This window comes from Macaca mulatta, chromosome 12 (genome assembly GCF_049350105.2).
Source record: "Macaca mulatta isolate MMU2019108-1 chromosome 12, T2T-MMU8v2.0, whole genome shotgun sequence".
Classification (NCBI taxonomy): domain Eukaryota; kingdom Metazoa; phylum Chordata; class Mammalia; order Primates; family Cercopithecidae; genus Macaca; species Macaca mulatta.
In genome coordinates this window covers 111,952,548-111,966,742 of record NC_133417.1, presented here as the reverse complement: position 1 = coordinate 111,966,742, position 14,195 = coordinate 111,952,548, and the positions used below count along the sequence as shown (strand labels likewise).

Below are 14,195 nucleotides of genomic sequence, written 5' to 3'. Positions count from 1 at the left end.
TCTTTATAGGCAAAAATGTAGGTTGAAAACCCACTACAGAAGTGAATTTTCTTTGTACTTGTGTTAGAATCACAGAGCTGGTGAGAGTCATCCTATGTTATCCACCCACCTTATTTTACAAATGAAGTAAAACTCCTTTCCCAGAGCTCAAGGACATCAGAGGAGGGTGAATGTTGAATCAGCAACACAGTCTAAATAAGTGTTTCGGTTAGTTCATCAGCACTCCAAGCCGAAAGATGGGTAATGAGTTATGCTTTCAGACAAAGGCTAAATAACACAGGGAGTAGTTACTTACATTCAACTGGCGACAGGATTATTATCAATTTAAAGTGCAAGCCATCTTGTCACTATTACGCAAATGTTTGTTGACTTCTGCCTGGCTAATTGTCAGCAAAGAGGTTCTGAGTGCCACTTTCCTGATTAGAAGAACGTTTATTCGAGTTGATGGACTCAGCAGGAGGGTCTCTGAGATTACTTCTGAGCTTGCGGGCAATGCCTGCTGACAGCCTGTGCTGTAGAAGACATCAGATGTGAAATTAGGACCCGTGACCAAATGGGAATAAATGGAGGTGACAGGTACATGTATCTGTGCATATAGATGATGTCAGAGCCAAGTCCCTGGCCATCTTGGCAGTCACAAAAGGTTCTTAGTGCCTTAATTGAACGCCTTATGGTGACTGTGGCTGAAAGGTGGAAACCACTGAGTGTGGTGGCACAGATTGAGCCGTTGAAATATATGTAAGGTCGGGCTGTGACAAAGCTTCATGGAAACTCCTCAAGAAAGAGTAAGAGTCCTGGAGTGAGACCCCAATTCTGCTGCTAACTTGCTTTTTTGACCTTCAGCAGAATATCAAATCTCAATTACTCTTTGCTTTATTTCTTGAAAACGATTTAATTGATAATCAGAAACTGTATATATTCAAGGTGTACAACATGATGTTTTGAGATAGATATACATTGTATAATGATTATCACAATCAAATTAATTAACCCATCTGTCACCACCATCATTACCATCTTGTGGGGGTGGGTTGTTTGAGGACACTTCAAACCTACTCTTGCATCAATTTTCTTTTTTTTTTTTCTTTTTTTTTTTTTTTTGAGGTAGAGTCTCACTCTGTCACCCAGGCTGGAGTGTAGTGGTGTGATCTCGGCTCACTGCAACCTCTGCCTCCCGGATTCAAGCAATTCTCCTGCCTCAGCCTCCCAAGTAGCTGGGATTACAGGATGTGCCACCACGCCCAGCTAATTTTTTTGTATTTTTAGTAGAGACGAGGTTTCACCATATTGGCCAGACTGGTCTCGAACTCCTGACCTTGTTTGTGATCCACCCACCTCGACCTCCCAAAGTGCTGGGATTATAGGCATGAGCCACCGCACCAGGCCTCAATTTTCAAGTAAACAATACTGTACTATCACTAGTAGCCATGCTGCAATTAGATCCCCAGAATTTATTCATCTTATAACTGAAAGTTTTTACCCTTTAATCAACATCTTCTCATTTATCCCTGTCCTCAGCCCCTGGCATATTCACTATTCTTCTGTTTCTATGAATTCAATGTCTTTAGATTCCACATGTGTGATTATGCAGTATTTGTCTTTCTGTGCCTGGCTTATTTCATTTCGCATATTGTCCTCTAGGTTCATTCATGTTGTCGCAAATGACACAATTCCCTTCTTTCCTAAGGCTGAGTACTATTCCGCTGTATATTACAGACCACATTTTTTATTCCATTCATCTGTCAATGGACACTGAGATGGTTCCAGAAACGTGGCTATTATGAAGAGTGCTACAGTGAACATGGGAGTGCAGGTGTCTCTTTGACAAACTGATTTCCTTTCCTTTCATCCCTTGCTTTCAACATAGGTAGTGATTGCCACCCTACCTCAGAAATGGGCATTTCTTAAAATGATATGATATGAAAGTGTTTGGAAAGGTTTTTCTCAAAGCCACTCTAGGCTTTTCCAAGGTAGTGAGTTATCTCAGTAGATTGTTTACAGTCAGTTACAGATTGAACTTCTTGATCTGCTCTTTCCTGCTTCTCTCTACTGCACTTGACTAGTCTTAAAAATATGTATATATACAATAGCAAAGACTTGGAACCAACCCGAATGCCCATCAGTGATAGACTGGATAAAGAAAATGTGGCACATATACACCATGGAGTACTATGCAGCCATAAAAACCAATGAGTTCATGTCCTTTGCAGGGACATGGATGAAGCTGGAAACCACCATTCTCAGCAAACTAACACAGGAACAGAAAACCAAACACTGCATGTTCTCACTCATAAGTGGTAGTTGAACAATTAGAACACATGGAGACAGGGAGGGAAACATCATACACTGGGGCCTGTCAAGGGGTGGGGCAAAGGGAAGGGAGAGCATTCGGACAAATACCTAACGCATGCAGGGCTTAAAACCTAGATGACGGGTTGACAGGTGCAGCAAACCACCATGGCACATGTATATCTATGTCACAAACCTGCACACTCTGCACATGTATCCCAGAACTTAAAGTAAAAAAAAAAAAGTATATATATTTTAAAACTCTAAACTTTAAGACAGTATTATTGTTAACTTCATTTATTGGTGAACAAAGGCAAAGAAAGGTTAAAATAATTTGGAATAACGAGAAAATAAAACAGAAGGAAGCAGTTTATCACCCCATTGGCAGACTTCTTTCCCTTACCCTCCTCCCTCCTCTCCTTCCCACTTGCTTATTCATTGTCTTAACCCAAACATTGCACAAAACCTATGCATTGCTTTGTTCTCTTGGATTGAGACAGTTCACCTGGTCTCAGATACCAAATACCTGTGACTGCATGGCTGTGGGCACCAGCTCTCAGCCCTGCTGCTCCCGGAGACGACATATTTCTCCACTTTCTAACAGCTAAGATGAGGTTGTCTCTTGCAGATCCCAACTGTCGTGGGAGAGAGTCGTGCTCTGTGCCCTGTGGAAAGTGCCACCCGCAGCTGTTTCCAAGGGGTGAGTGCCTTGCAAATGTCCCTGGAGTTGGGGACAGACATGGGGCATTGGGATAGTTTGCTGACTGATTTACATTACAGACCTATTATTACTCCAAACAGCATCTCAGATAACTGAATTTAGGAGGTAGTCTTGCCTCCAGCTTTTCCTATGATAAACTTCTTCAGCAGAGCTGACAGAATTGGAGTCAGAAAAGAAAATGAAAACATCAAGTCATGCCTAAAAACACATCTTAGGGTGCTACTGTTTTTCAGGTGTTGAGCCCAGCAATCAAAGAAGAGAAATTCCTGTCTTGGGTCCAATCTGAGCCTCCCATCCTCCTGTGGCTCCCGACCTGCCACCGGTTATCAGCTGCTGAAAGAGTCACTCACCCTGCTCGGTGTACCATCTGCAGGACTTTCCCAATCGCGGGACTCAGGTACAGCCATCAGCAGCATTTCTCGGATTATCATTCTCCATACGGTTCTGCAGTTGGAGCTGCATCCCTGCAGATTCTTTTTGGGGTCCTCCTTACACATCTGAAATTCACATGCCTTTTTTGGCTCAATGATTTCCTGGCAGGAAGCATCCTGGTTGATAATAAATTGTCTTTTATCTTCTATAATGGATGAAATATTAAATTCTTCCACTGATGCATAATGTGACTAATAGACATTTTTCTTCCTCTAAGGGGAACACATTTTGTCTTTGTTTTGTTTTGTTTTAGAGACAGGGTCTCTGTCACGCAGGCTGGAGTGCACGGGCACTATCATAGCTCACTGCAGCTTCAAACTCCTAAGCCCAAGTCATCCTTGCAGCTCAGCCTCCTGGGTAGCTGGGAGTACAGGCACATGCCACCATGCCCAGCTAATTTTCTATTTTTTGTAGAGATGGGATCTTATTGTGTTACCCATGCTGGTCTCCGACTCCTGATCTTAAGTGATCCTCCTGCCTCAGCCTCCCAAAGCATTGGGTTTCAAGTGTGAGCCACTGCACCTGGCCTGTCTTTTGTTCCAAAGAAACCTTTTAAGTATTGAGCCATCCATCGTCATCATCATCCTAACAACACTACTTTTGTTAACTGTTAGACAAATGACAAGCTGAGCAGTTCACATGGGCCATTTCATTTAAAATGTGTTGTAAGCCAATACAAAGGGTTGTATTATTATCCCCAATTTGCAAAGAAGTTAAATAACCTACATGATTAGCAAGCTACAGAGGCTGGCAGCCTAAATCCAGAGTCCCTGCTTTGCAGTCATGATGCTCTGCTGCCTCCCTGTGCAGACAACTGCAAATGAGCCTCATGCTCACACAGATGATCAGCATTCATGAGAGCAGCTCAGGCCTGATCTTCTCTCCACCTGGAGCTAAAAGCAGATTAGAAAGCTAGATTTGGAGCTGGATGCAAATATTTCCATAGCTTTGAGGGGAACAGTCAAAACCCTATCCTAGAGAAAGAGTGTTATAGGTCTCCCATAAATAAAACCATAGGGAAGTTAAACTGGTTATCATTAAAGCTTGGGAGAAGAGAAAGAAACCACCAGGTGTAGGCCAGGCATGGAAGATGCCATTATTCACAATGAGTGAACAGGGGCTGGGAATGTGGGAAGACTAGAGCTCTGGGACATCAGGCAGCTAAATACAAGGCAAAACTGAGGGTGCCCGGAAGGAGAAGGGGACAAGAGGCCTCAGGCCTCAGCTCCTGCTCACTTTGTTCCTCTTCCTTTCCCATGCTTCTTGACCCTAGCTAACCCAGAACTGAAATATGCTCCCCATGGAGATAAACTAGGTCTGCTTGGTACACCAAAAAACTGGAGATCTGGTTTTAATTTTGCTGAGAAAATGAATTGGGTTTGCAGAGAATTTGCAGGACACAGTAAAACTTCATTCATGAAAATTCTGCAAGAAACTGAACTTTAGACAATAAAACATATAAATGAACAGGACTGTTGGAAACCAAGCAAGCAGGAACAAGGAAATCTTCATACTACAATGAAAAATAAATTATTTATATTGGACAATGGGGAAATCTGAATATGATTTACCATGTTATGAATATATTATAATCATTTAACCAATAAGCAAGTATTAGTTAAGGAGTTTCTGTCAGTCCTGCCCTAGGTCAAGTACAAGATTAACTTTGCAATTATATAAAACACAACTTTTACATCGACATATTTTTCAAAATTATTATATGTAACATAAAGCAGATACTATTTGTATTCTATAGATGATAAAATTTGAGTCTCAAAGAATTTGAGTGACTTACTTAAGTCGCCCCTAAAACTGGCAAAGGCAGAGGCCAAGATGTACCTCAAATATCTATTGAGAATGAGAACAGAATTTCTTTAAAATGCCTCCATGTAAACCATCTTTCCTCTTATACACCCAAGGCAATAAACAAATGTCCTATATACAAAAAGCTGGGAGACCTGGGCAAGGTATTTAACCTCTATGGACCTCAGTTTTGGGTTTTTTGTTTTTTGTTTTGTTTTGGTTTTAGTAAAATTCAGCAGGGTAGAACAAATTATGTCTGAGACTTCTTTAGCTCTAAACTTCTGATTCTATTAAAAATTGCCTGGATATATTATAATCTTAGCTTTAAACTTGTGTTTTGGGATCTCAAAAAACTCAACTAGTAGCTTTGGTTTTTTGGGAGATGAAGAAAGTCATGTTAGAGGAGAAGCACTTGCAGATGTGCAGGTAGCAGAAAGAGGACAAAGATTTGGCCTTCTAAAGAAAAAGAAGGTGCAAAGACCATAGAGTGGCCCTCATCCAAGATTTAAATTCCAGAAGGACATGTGACATTTTTGCTCTGTGATAGCCATGGAAGGTTGAAATGAAATTGGGGGAAAACCTGGGTTCTATATTGGTAAAAACATCAACAACGGGCCAATCTCATTACCCCGACAATAACCATTCTCATACACCTGTAGGTAGTTGCAGAGCACAGAGGAACAAATTTAAGGATAGATCAGCTTATTATCCTAGATAAGCCAGTCATAGCCATCTAGTTAATGCTTGATAAAGCAGCCAGCATGGATGGCTCATCAAATAATCCTTATAACAATAGTTTATTATGTTGTACACTTCATTGAAAAAGTGAATGTCTTCCCATTAATGTATGTTAAACAACTTTTAAAGTTTTCTAAAAATTTTGCAAGTCCAGGAGGATAGAGTTTGCTAGCTCCATTTTTCCTTAGTTGAAGAAACTAAGTCATTTATCCAACTTCATTCAACTAACGTTCATTGAAAAACCTACCATGTACCAGGCATTCTCCTAAACTTAAGGGAACTTAAGTTTCCAATTCAACTATTAGAACTGCTATAAGTAGTAATGATGGTATGTGAATTCAAACTTAGGGCTCCTGCCTTGAGGAGTGGTGGTCTATTCTAGAATAGTGTGGTCTATTCTAGCGGTTAAAATGGCAGGCCATCAATTCAGATAGTAACCTGGGACTCAAAATCTTCTACTACTTACTAAGTAGTTGTGTAACTTTGTGCAAGTTACTTAAACTCTCTTTAATTCCATTTCCTCATCTGCAAAATGAGAGTAATTGTGAGAATACCTGAAAGAATTTCCATGGGAATTAACTGGGTCAACACAGGTACACTGCCTGCACATAGAACGCGCACAAAAATGCTAGCTGCTATTATATCATCCCACACTATTTATTAATATCCTGCCATGGGACTCAGGGTTGGAAGTACAGCAGTGAACACAGGTAGCTGAGGGGTGATCTCAAGGTATTTACATTCTCTTGCTCTGCCTCTAAACGACTTTGATCAGACCATCAAACCTTCTGCCATCTGGCCTCAGAAGCTTTCCAAGGTTTTTTCTGCTGTTATTCAGGGCAATTAGCAGGTCTGATAGCTTCAATGCCCTCTAAACCCTTCTTACTCATCCCAGTCTTCATTGCCTTATTCCTCCTCTTCTTTCTACTTGGGATTTCCTTTGCTTTAATCTCCAGCCTAGCCTTCCATGTACAGCATGAGTCTCACTTTCCAGACCACACCAGCCCACAGGGCTCTCCCTCTGCCTCCCTGCTATAGCCCTCTTCTCCATGCCTCTCATTGGGCACTTAATCACACATTGCCTAATTCTGGAAGTTTCAACCTTCCATGTGAAAGTTTTGCTGCAAGATATGAAATTTAAGAGCACTGGAATCTTGTCATATTTCTTTTTTGTAACTTTTAAGATAGGGGTTGAAAACCCAGATGCTTCAAAGGCAAGGCAAGTGGTGTACATGAAGGAAATAGGACAGGTAGGGACTATGTCTAGCTCAGAACTGTATGTCCAGTCTAAAAGGAGTGGCTGTCACCTGGTTCTCACCAACTGTCACCATACGAGGACAGAGCTTTATACCACACACACTGCAGTTAGAGAAGAGAATTTACATATCAGGGGAAAAATGTATAGCTTCCTGTTACTTTATAGACAAACAACATGGTCCCACTCAAATATCCTTAAAAGTTACTAACTGATGATTGCTAGGTCTCACTAGCTCCCCACTAACACCACAATAGTTTCCTGAGTATTATGGGACACCCCTCCTAACCAGAGTGTGTCAAAACTCTCTCCTCTCCTTCTGACCACAAAGGCATTTAAGGTTGTCATTTCTCATCAAGAAAAAATCTCCAATGTTGATGGGTCCAGAAACTTGGGTGTGGTGAGGAATTCCCCTCCTCCACTTATATCTTTCCTATAGACAGACTCCTATAAAATGATAAGTGCTTATTTTTAAATCTGTTATCTATGGCTTAATTTTCCCCAACACCATGCAGGAATACAGGCCCAATATTATCATATCCTGCAAAAGTTTAAGGAAAGCCAAAATTTGATTTTATTGAAATCTATTTTTTAAACTTAGCTATTAAATTCAAAGTATTTGAGTGCATTGTGCAGCTGCACAAACCATGGCTGCAGATTTAAGGGTTTATCCTAAAGGTTGTAGTGCACAGCACCCTGCATGTAGAAGGCACTTCGTATTTTGAGAAATAAATCAGACCTCTATACCATAGCGTATGCGGCATTAATATAATGCCATTTGAAAATTTAAAATGAAGATTTATTTGAGTAAATAAATGCATTAGAGTCATTTAATAATCCTATAGTTTGGGAGAAACTTTACACTGATCTGGTAGTTCAGACATCTTCTGTATATTTTGGGGTGCTCATTCTCCACCTGGATTTTTTTTTTCTCATCTACCAGTGATGTAAGCTGTGTTTCTATTTTAATTGGCAGATACCGCTGTCTGAAGTGTCTCAACTTCGACATCTGCCAGATGTGTTTCTTATCTGGTCTTCACAGCAAGTCCCATCAGAAGTCTCATCCTGTCATTGAGCACTGTGTTCAGGTAACATTTAATGTCACATACCAAACCATTAATCAATTCAGTATAAGCTATAGCTGTGAAAAAATCTTTCCCTCCAGTGAAACCACAGATTCTGCTCCTGTCATACATTACAATATTTAAGACTAAGCAAGTGGCAAACTCCACCTTGAATATCTCTCAATATAAGTATGCTTTCTTCACATTGTACATCTCAATGCAAGTTTTTGGGCACAAGAAAAGTCCAGAATTCAGTCTGAAGTAATTGATCAGATACTCTGGACTAGAAAATGTCAGTGAAGAGTTAGAGGGAGAAGCACTGGAAATGAGTACAGATGGAAAAGAGATGGGCTCTGATGTGGCAAAAATGATGCAGCAAGACTTCTAGTTACTAACATATTTTTGGAGAATTTTTCTTTTTTAACGTGTCTTTTCCTGAACCCTAAATTTCAAATATTTCTTTAGGAAAAAAGAAAGATTATTATCTCATTGTTGACTGAAAAAGTATAGAGCTAAAACTTCACAGCTGCCTTTCAAATTTTCTAAAATTATAAATACCTAGCAAGTGAATTCAGTTCTGGGTAAGAAGAGAAATAGCATAGTACATTTTAAGCAAAAAGCATTCTATTTTTTCCCAGAAAGAACATTTTCTTTTCATTACTAAATTCCAATGAGTAAGTTTCTTCACACAGATGGCAACCCCCTCAAATACCACAATAGCGAAGGATGTTGATTAATTAACTTTGCCAAGGATAGTTTTCCCTCCTTCTCTCCTTTACATGAATGGCCCACAAAGGTCAAGTGCCTGAATCTTGTCAAATAATTTCCAGTGAGCGTTTCCTTACCCAGGTCCTCAGGTTCACTGGCCTAGGATCTATCTTCCTAGTGCTAAAAGTCTTGGATTTGTTGATGTTAGAGTGACACCATGTGGCCACTTTGTTATTATGCTTTAAGTTTCAAGTGCTGAAACCCTTAAAAATGAGACATCTCATCCCTTCTTTGCTTCCTTTTGGTAGAGGTTCTTAACTTGAGGTGAATAAATGGATTTCGGGTGGCCTGTGAGTCCACTGAAATTGTAGACAGAATGGAATGTGTGAGTATTTCACTGGAGATAAACCCACGAGTTATTATCCAATTCTCAAAGGCATCCACAACCCTAAATGTGAGCAACCGCAGACTTAGTCCTCTTTGATGCCCTCCTCTAGGTGTAGAATGCCAAATGGTGGGGTTACTCTAAGGAAGAGGACTTATTGAGGGGGTTGGGGTATGTAATTTGGAGACTTATGCTATTTCTATGAGAATGTGAAGAAATTCAGGGACAAGAAGGAGGTAAGATTATTTTTCTGAGGACTTAAGAGAAATAATTCCAAAAACTTTCAAGGTGGCCAGTCCACCCAAGTAAGGAAAGAAGACCATGCATAGACTGATGTGACACTTTTTAAAAATGCTGGCTCTTTCAGCAGATGTCAGCGATGCAGAATACAAAACTTCTCTTCAGGACCCTCAGAAACAACCTTCTTCAGGGGCGCTGTAGGAAGAAAGAAGCGGCGAGAAGGCAGCGGCTGCTGGACCAGGTGAATCCAAAGGGTGTGCCTCACCATGCACAGGCCAGGTGAGTGGCTGCGAGGATCGGCCGGTCCCGCAGAGCAGCCGACCAGGGCCATGGATGTTGTGGTAACCAGTCAGCAATCTGTCTAATGCTGAAGGTCCTAGACAAGGCAGGAGGCAGGGTGAGGGATGGACTTCAGATATTTTTTTCCTCTAAAAAGGGCCTTTAATTTCAAAGTAGAACTAAGAGGCTATCTATTATTCCTATGTCACATTTACCTATCAGGTTGTTATCAATATATGATTAAAGTTAGAGAATTTGGATATCATCTTGATGTGTATCTTTAATATTGTATATATAATTTAAATTTGAAAATAAAAGCAAAGATATCGGGTTGCAGTTTATCTTTATTCTTAAAGCCAGCTATTTTCACCTTTCACTAGGAAAGTAATGATAAAATGTTAATCATCTGGATATATTGGATACTTGAGATCTTGCCTAAATTTCTATATTCCCATAGTCACATCACAAAGATCCATACTCTTGTTTTTTTCTTTTCTTTCTTTCTTTTTTTTTTTTTTTTTTTGAGATGGAGTCTAGCTGCAATGCTCAGGCTGGAGTGCGATGGCACCATCTCGGCTCACTGCAACCTCTCCCTCCCGGGTTCAAGCAATTCTCCTACCTCAGCCTCCTGAGCAGCTGTGATTACAGGTGCACGCCACCACACCCAACTAATTTTTGTATTTTTAGTAGAGACGGGGTTTCACCATATTGGCCCGGCTGGTCTTGATCTCTTGACCTCAAGTGATCTGCCCATCTTGGCCTCCCAAAGTGCTAGGATTACAGGTGTGAGCCACTGTGCTCAGTCTCCATACTCTTATTTGCATTTCTTTTGGCTACTGAAGCCAGACTGATCTTTTACACATTTTTTTTTTTTTTTTTTTTTTTTTTTTTTTTTTTTTTTTGAGACGGAGTCTCGCTCTGTCTCCCAGGCTGGAGTGCAGTGGCCAGATCTCAGCTCACTGCAAGCTCCGCCTCCCGGGTTTACGCCATTCCCCTGCCTCAGCCTCCCAAGTAGCTGGGACTACAGGCGCCCGCCACCTCGCCCGGCTAGTTTTTTTGTATTTTTTAGTAGAGATGGGGTCTTTTACACATTTTTGACAAACACGACAGCACGTCTCACCCACTCATCCCCTCCAAACCCTCATGCCTTCCTTAAATCAGATTCCTCCATCATTTCCCCATTGTTTTTAGGCTGAAAATGAAAAGTTGTAACGTGACTTAGTCTTGGTCCTTTTGGTCCACCATGCTAATCTCTCCAGCTTCATTCCTCCTCCACAGTCTCTGTGTTCCAGCCCTGATTCTACCCCACATATGACTAAGCCAGATCTATCCCACCCTTAAGACTTACACCCTTATTTTAAAGGATTTGTCATAGTTTGTAACTACACATTTATTTATCTAACTATCTGATTACTGTCTGCCTTCTCATTTTGCTAAAAGCTCCATCAAGGAACCTGATTTCACTCCCTCTCGCATCTCCACCACCTGGCTCATAAAGTCACGCAAACCATTCAATCCATCAGCAAATCTTGTTGGTTGTACCTTCAAAATAGATTTGAACTCCGAGTGAGTCTTGCTATTTCCACTGCCACCACCTCAGTGGTCCCTTTCTCCCGCATTGTCACATGACCTCCTAACTGGTTCCCCTGCTTCCTCCTCGGTCTCCCCATGGTCTACTCCTAGTGCCATAGGCAGGATGACACTTTTCAAATTTTGACCAGGTCATGTCACTCCTCTGCACAAACTTTTTTGTGGCTTTCCCTCTTCCAAGAAAGCCACAGTCCTTCCAGTGGCCTTTAGCCTGGCCCTATAAACCCTGTTCCCCACCAGCTAGTGGTCCTCCTCTGCACCTCTCCCTGACTTGTTCTGCTTCAGCCTCACAGCTCTCCTTGCTGCTCCATGAATACACCAGGCATGCTGCCACCTCAGGGGATTGGCACCCCTAAATCACCTCCCTGTATGGCTTGGCTGCTCACCTCCCAAAGACCTACCGAGGTCTTTGCTCAAATGCAGGCTCATCCTGCAGGCCTTTCCTGACAACCATTTACCATTCAATCCCTGTCCTCACTCTGGCACTCCCAGTTATCCTTGCTGGCTTTATTTTTCTTCAGAGCACTTCATCACCCTCTGACATCCTCTATCTTACTTATTTATTATTTATTGCTGTGCCCTTCTCTATAATGTAAGCTCTATGAAGGGAGGAATGTCCACTGTTTCCAGTTGTATTGCCAGAATCTATAATGTCTGAATATGATAAATGCGCAATAAATATTTGTTGAATAACAGACCGACTGAATGAATAATAAAATGTATGGTGCATGATGGAGGGATTGATGGATGGATAGATAAGGTGAACCATGAGCTCTTTTAGAATGTAGTGGGAAAGAGTCAAGGAGTGTTGGAACAAGGTAATAAAGTTTGACTGAATCTGGAACAGAGACAGAAGCCTTGCCCTCAACTAACCATATGTGTGGCCATGAGGAAGTCACTTCACTTTTCTATGGCTCAGTTTCTTTGCCTGTTAACTGGGATAACCTCTCCTCTCTACTGCCAGAGTAGTATTTCCAGAGGTGAGATGAGGAAAGGGAATTGCAAGGGCTGTACAAAGCCAAGGTTCTCTAAATGTCAATGTGTTGTACTCTGTCCACCCCAAGTACAATAGAGTTGTTCCCCATAATAACATTCTTATGTAATAATTTTCAGTGTACCCTAGACTTTGATGAGTTCAGAAATTCTGATTTGTGGCTGATCTAGGAGAAAAGAATGTGGAATATTACTAAATCACAATGTAATAATAGTAAAAAACACATCTTTGATATCTATTATGTTGGCACACTAGCACTGACCATCTTCTAAGAGATTAATGGTTATTGCCAAATGATAATATTGAATTCATTCAATGATTCAGCAAATAATCTGCATGGTAATAAGCCTTCTCCCTTTTGATGTAGTTTTATTTACTTTACATATGCTAGTTTGCACTGAGAATACTTTCATTTACAAAACCAGAATTAAAAGTTAGATGCCAAATATCATCAGTCTTATTAAATATTTCAGGAAGTTCTTGAAAATATAGTTAAAAAGAAAATTAAAATGCTGAAAAATAACAGAAGTACTTCTCTTTGTAGCTAATTTAATTGTGAATTACCAAGAAACCCCAAGTAACTCTAGCAAAAATTACTAGAATTAAGAGACTTCAAATGATGGCAGAAAAATAAAATAAATATATACAAAATTCTTCACTGTACTAGCAATAACCAGCTAGAAATTTTATAAAAATCTCATTCAAAATACATGTAAAAATTATATTTAAAAGAAACTACAAAAAGTGTAACAAAAAAGATACAAGACCCAAATAAAAGTATAATATTTTATTGAGTACAGAAAACAAGTCCTGACCAAAAGGAAAAAATACCAAATTCCTAAATGAGAAGACTAGCATAAGAATGTACCTGCTCCAAAAATTAATAGTTGATTTTCGTTATTTGCTTCAATACTTACAAATTTGCCTATTTGCAAAAATTTATTTGTAACCCTAAAATTAACACTCATGGTGCTTTTGCAGTATTTGCAGACATGAGCAGAGTGGCAAAAAATTTTTGAGTTGCCTGATGCACATGTTCCCAGCTGAGGTCAAACCGGATAGTGCTCTGTGTCACTGTTTCAGCCCTCATACTATAAGCAAGTGTCCTTTTTGTGTCTATTTTGTGTCATGATTTTTGCCTATCTGTGCTTTTTGTTGGCAATTTTACTTTTGCAAATGGCCCCAAAGCATGGTACTAAATTGCTGTCTAGTATTCCTAAGTACAGCAAGACTGCGATGTGCCTTGATGAAAAAAATACACGTGTTACATAAGCTCATTCAGGTATGATTTATATTGCTGCTGACCATGAATTTAATGCTAATGAATCAACAATATGTATTTTAAAAGTGTCTTTATACAGAAACACATAAAACAAGGTTGTGCATTGATCGGTTGACAAAAATATTGTGGCCAGAGGCTTGTAGGAACCTAACTCTATATTTCCTCTAGGAGCAATGGGTTCAGTATTTCCTAATTCAGTGTTCATGGTGGCCTTATAAAGTGTAACTACTGTGAATAATGAGAATCTACTGTATTTAAATTAAATGCATTTCCAGATAGAATCACAATGTTTTCTAAATAGGATAAAATAATTTTGAAGGTATGTTGGAAGAATAGTTGTACAAGAATAGTAAAATTATGAGACTGAAGAATAGTGAGAAGGGATGTTAATATCTGAAGAACAGATGTTAATACA

The 14,195-nt window shown here is 40.1% G+C and overlaps 1 protein-coding gene across 1 annotated transcript in view; it reads left to right on the top strand.

The window, feature by feature from the left end:
- DYTN (dystrotelin) overlaps positions 1-14,195 on the top strand; it is a 68,335-nt gene that overhangs the window by 14,183 nt on the left and 39,957 nt on the right. Inside the window, exons 6-9 of the mRNA XM_002799029.4 lie at positions 2,918-2,989; positions 3,244-3,407; positions 8,215-8,326; positions 9,766-9,914. Coding sequence (XP_002799075.3) covers positions 2,918-2,989; positions 3,244-3,407; positions 8,215-8,326; positions 9,766-9,914 — 497 coding nt within the window. The remainder of the gene's footprint in view (positions 1-2,917; positions 2,990-3,243; positions 3,408-8,214; positions 8,327-9,765; positions 9,915-14,195) is intronic.